At 37.5% G+C, this 5783-nt stretch overlaps 1 protein-coding gene across 1 annotated transcript in view; it reads right to left on the reverse strand.

Annotated features, from left to right (window-relative positions):
* Positions 1-5783, reverse strand: part of LOC103917507 (rab GTPase-activating protein 1-like) — a gene marked incomplete at its 3' end in the record, with an annotated part of 171848 nt that overhangs the window by 155226 nt on the left and 10839 nt on the right. Inside the window, exon 7 of the mRNA XM_009324650.1 lies at positions 1897-2002. Coding sequence (XP_009322925.1) covers positions 1897-2002 — 106 coding nt within the window. The remainder of the gene's footprint in view (positions 1-1896; positions 2003-5783) is intronic.

Below are 5783 nucleotides of genomic sequence, written 5' to 3' on the forward strand. Positions count from 1 at the left end.
GGATTCCTAAAAACAAAAGCATACAGGATTCTATTAGACTCGTGGTTTGACATCAAAGAGATTGAGCATGGGGAAGGGAAATAGTTCTAGGAACTTCAGAGTAATTTTGTGTTTGCTCTAGAGAACACAATCTAAATAAAGAATATGAAATAATGGATTGAGAAAAGTTATAGGGAAATGAGAGAGAAAGAAGAAACATTAGAAGAGAAACATTATAAAAGAAACTGAAGACAAGATAGTTTATCAACATATCTTTTTAATGCTTATTATAAGCATGAAATCATGGTGGGATATCTGCCACTACTTTCTGAGCAGCTGAGATGGTTGTTAGGAGAGGATGAGTTACAAGAGACTTCATAAAATTAAACTAGCCCTCCAGTATATACAGAAATGGTCCAGAAAAAAAGAAAAAATAATCTTAGCAGAGTAAGACCTTAACAACTCCAACCCAAAGGTCAGGCTGATTTTTTCCCACTCCATAATTATACCTCTGCCAGTTTTTCCCTGAGTTGCTCAGGCATGGACTTGCATTTGTAAATGCCAATGGACTGGAATTCCAGTTCACAGGAACTTGAGATTTAAAGAGCCAAATTTCAGGACAGTATGCAAATAAAGTCAAAACAGCCACATACGATAAAGTTAATAATAACAGCAATGCCTCTATATCTGGTTAAAATAATCCTATGCTATACATCTGTTACTTCTACAGCTACTTCTTATAGACCTGCTAGGAACAATCCGAGTACGTGACCTGCACATATGAACTATTAGTAGTACGAGGTAAGTACATGCTTCCTGAAGTTTTCTGGGACAGTTCCTATGGATCCAACAGGCCTGTATGGTAGCCTCTTTATAGATGAAAGGAGACTGACATTCCTACTCTGCAATGCAATTTGTGGTAGAGCAGTAAGAGTGACTGAGTTCTCCAGATTTAAATAGGTAGAAAGGGGGTTGAAAGGAAAACACAGATTTGTATGTATATGCTATAGCCAAGAAGCGAACTAATAAGCCATTACATCCAGTGGCTAAATGTACTTGGAATGTAAATGTGAATAGAATTATAGGTGAAGTAGAGACAGGAATTCAAATATACAGTCCATACAGTAAAAAGGTGTTATATAGATTTATAGAAGCCAATTCATTATACTCCATAACTCACTATAATTTATTCAATTTTCTAATCAAATAATAAAAATGGAAAATTGGAACTAATGTCAGCAAATAAAACCAGAAAAAATGAGCTAGTAGATACAAACAGGCAAATAAAAGAGTCTGACAAGAGAACTAAATACTGATAGAATCATCAACATGAGTAAAGAAATGGACTGAGCAAAACTGGGACAATGGTACAGCCACAAAATGTCTGATTGGTTTAACTCAAGCACTTCACGACTTGAAAATGGTTGTATTCTTATCCAGAGCGTGAAAGTTAATTGATATCGTCACAGAAAGTATCATATTGTTTTGTAGTTCTCTTAGAAGCAACTCATAAGAAATGAAGATTGTAGAAGACAAATGAATACTTCAAACTCTGAGCAAGAGTTTAAAAAAAAAAAAGGCAAAGTTTTCAGCGCCTTGGAAAACTAAGACCACTTCCCCAATACACAAATATAAAAACAATTATTTGCTCTAAGTTTTTAGGCAGCATGCTTAACACAGTACAGCTTGATTATTTGTAACAACCAGCTGTCGGCTGACCTAATCAGTGCTTCACCAACTGAACAAAAAACAGATGCCACAGATTTTAATATTAATTGAAATGCTTTGTCCATTGTATGTAACAAGTTTGTTTCTAGTTTGAAGATATAAACCCCAGGATTTAAGAAACAAAAAACAAACAAAACCAAACAGATGAGAGGTTTGTTTTGCTTGGTTTTGTTTGTTTTTTTAAATCACCTCTATCTTACTAAACAGATTATTAGAACTAAGTATTACCATATCTAGTAAATGCATGTCACTGTTCTTCACATTCCGTCCAGGGCTTAGTAGCATCCCAAAGCATCTGTGAAGTTTGGTTTTTTTTTTTTTAAAAAAAAAAAAAGGAAAAAAGATAAATATTAGCTTTTCAAAATACAAAAGTTATTTTCTTGAACACAATGGCACAGCCACCTACTGCTTCTAATTTAAAGAAAACCCTTCTTAGTAATTTTTTTGTTAGTGTTATGCCAACACTCAGAAAACATCACATTATAGAAATGACAATGAAATTATTTTCCAGAATGAAGATGACAGAAATTAATGTCTGACTTGTGAACAATCAATTATTCTTAAAGACAACTTAGAATATTGAGCTTAAAGATACCAACAACTCGTATACATTAGTGACGGAGATTGGCAAGAAGAAATTCACTCTCTCCCCAGTCCATTTTAAAAATTGTTTTCATACAATCATATGAAAAGTTACAAATTCACACATTCTATCTCCCATAATGTCACTGGTGTAAAACACCATGTAGCATCATGGGCCCTTAAAAAACCTAATTTGCTCAATTTTTAGACTTCTATTCTTTATTTTTTAAAACTGAACTTCTGTATTATACAGGGCCTTGAATTCCAGAATTCCAGTCCAGTCGCTTAACAAGAACATGTTCTTGATATTTTTAAGAGTTAAAAAAATAAAAATTCCAAAACATTCCTAAAACATTCAGACTTTCAAACTTTCTGAATATTGAAGGTACTACTCAAAAGAGGACCAGCTTGAATCAGGTTGCCCAGGGCCTTGTCAAGTCAAGTTCCAAGCATCTCCAGGAACAGAGAATGAATGATCTCTTTTGGCAACCTGTTTCAGTGCTCAACTCCTTTCGTATTGACGATAACTGGCCTCATTCAACAGAGGAATTTCCAGGGAAGTAACTTGCGTCCCAGGACTCTAATCCTACTGCTCTGCACCTCCAAGAAGAGTCTGGCTCGATCTCCTCCATACCCTCCCACCAGGTATTTGAATGCACCAGGAAGAGCCCCCCATTCCCACCTTCTCTAAAGTCTGAACAAAAGCAGTTCTGTCATCTGGGCAACCCACTTATCCAAATGAAAATTCAGATTTTTCAGCAAACATAAATTATAAGAGATTATCTGAACATTCATAGGTTAGCAATGAAGACAGAATAGTTTCAGAGCTTTCAGGCAAGCATACTGTATCATGAACAGAGATATAATAGCAACTATCGTTTCAATAATGCTATTAACTGTAAAAGTCTTAAGATTTGCAATTACTACGCCATCTAGTAAGGTTGCCCCTATTACATTTGGGTATATGATTTTCGTTTTCCACTTCATTACACTTAAACAGTAACTTACGTCCACAATTGTATTTTTCCTTCTCCATATTCTTTCACTTCTAGAATCTTAAAAATCAAAGTGATAAATAAAACAGTAGACAATTTTGATTTATCTATATAGCATAATGCAGTGCCATGTAAAGCAACCAAGGCAGCTAGGATGCTAGGACTTATATTTAATCACACAAGGAGGCTTCTCTGTGAGACTAATTAGACCAGGCAGCACATTACAGTAGACTGACTTACTACTTTTTGTCCCTGAGGTAGAAATAACTCTGAGAGGGCTACAATTTATAATAGTAGAGGGGTCACTAGTTTCTGGTACACGTGCTAAAGAAAACTGTAAGGCTAAGATTCAGAGGAAGGCAAAATATCTGCGCTTTTCAAAGATAACACCTCACAGATCCTAGCTCTTGCTGTGCTTCTCTCAGATGTACACAGGTTCAGATGTGTGCCAGCCAAAATTTTTGGGAAGTATGCTTCCAAAAGAGTGGGAGTCAGGAACAAGTAACCCCTGCCTCTCACAGAAGCAGGTACTTATGATGACTGGCAGCATCCTGCTACTAGAAGAGTCAGGGCTTCTCTTCCCACTAAGTTCAAAGAGCAAAATGAGTTGAAGTGAGTTCAGGACCCTCACTTGCAGAGGAGCTAGATTTTACACAAACAGTTGTCAACATGTTCAGCCTTCAATTTGAAGAGGCTGAATCACACACCCACAATTCAAAACGACCTGCACAGACTGTGGGCCTCAGTCTTTCCACGTCTGACATGTTGGGTTTTCTGCACTTACAGCTGGCTATCAAGTGGCTACATACAGGTGCACTACTCTGTTTAAATTCAACTAGTTTCGAGACCTGCAAAAAAATAACTTAAATTATTCTTCACTAATATATATTTCCATTTATATAAATACAAACGCTACCCACTGATAAGGCTTATGGTATTAAGTTAACGTGGAAACATGATCTTTAAGAGTCTCCAGTACTACTGAGCAACCAGCCAATATTCTGTACATCAGTTCCAAGGACTCCAGTCTAGATTTTAACCTAAGCTATACCTACGTAACTTGGTATTAACCCTCCTGTATGACTGGTAGCATACCATACTTAAACACCACTGCATTGAGAACAGAGTCAATCCTCTCATTTCTCAGAATGAAAGGCTATTTCACTCTTCAGAACAACTTTCTTCAAGTCCTCTGATTATTAACCAGAATTTTCTTCTTGAATCCTGTAAATAACTGAGACTTGGTATTCCACATTGTGGAACTGAACCTATGTAGTGCCACACGTGACTCAAACCTGGGAGACAGGAATGAACATAATTTCTTTACCTGCTTTGACCTAGATAAAAACAGACAAAACCCAGGTCAAACAGGCCACAAAGGTAGGAAGGGCCAAAGTAATTCAATTGAGAGTAACCTACTCCATCAACCTAACCCAGCCGCAGGCCCTATCAGAACACCAGGAGGTAGCAAGTTTCTCTGAGTGATACCAGGTTTATTCTTCTGAGACCATGAAGAAAGATTCTTGAACTCTTTAGATCAGAGACCAAATTTCTTTAGCAGCAACATTTTTTTGCATTATAATTTCCACTTGGAAATACTTTTGAAGACACATTAAATTGCTTAGAAGCTCACTGTCTGATGTAACCTGAATTGATACCAGTTTTGAATTTTAATATTATGCAGTGTTAAGTACATAATATGACTTACAAGCCTGTGTATGTCATGTCAATTAAATAACTTTTTAATCGGCAAAGCTTGTAGTGATAAAAATAACATCCTAATTGAATATCCTAAACACCAGCAAAATAAAAGCTGATTTCCAAGGAAGGCAGCTTTACTTTTGGGGGAAAAAAAACCAACAATCAAATGCTATTCAGAAATGCTTAAAAGGGTTCATCATTCATTAACTGAATTTTGAAGCCAAAATTATTTAAATTAAAAAAACCCATCCTATTTTCAATGTATTTTTAAAGCCAATGAATAGCAAACCCACAATTTTACAATACAGAAGAATGATGATAAAAATCCAGTTCTGTTCAATATCTTTATCAATGATCTGGACAAGGGGATCGAGTGCACCCTCAGTAAGTTTGCAGACGACACCAAGTTGGGTGAGAGTGTTGATCTGCTTGACAGTAGGAAGGCTCTACAGAGGGATCTGGACAGGCTGGATCGATGGGCCAAGGCCCACTGTATGACGTTCAACAAGGCCAAGTGCCAGGTCCTGCACTTCGGCCACAACAACCCCATGCAGCGCTACAGGCTTGGGGAAGAGTGGCTGGAAAGCTGCCCAGCAGAAAAGGACCTGGGGGTGTTGGCTGACAGCCGGCTGAACATGAGCCGGCAGTGTGCCCAGGTGGCCAAGAGGGCCAATGGCATCCTGGCCTGTGTCAAAAATAGTGTGGCCAGCAGGACTAGGGAAGTGATTGTCCCCCTGTACTCGGCACTGGTGAGGCCGCACCTCAAATACTGTGTTCAGTTTTGGGCCCCTCACTACA

The sequence above is a fragment of the Pygoscelis adeliae genome, unplaced genomic scaffold (assembly GCF_000699105.1).
Source record: "Pygoscelis adeliae isolate BGI_AS28 unplaced genomic scaffold, ASM69910v1 Scaffold126, whole genome shotgun sequence".
Classification (NCBI taxonomy): Eukaryota; Metazoa; Chordata; class Aves; order Sphenisciformes; family Spheniscidae; genus Pygoscelis; species Pygoscelis adeliae.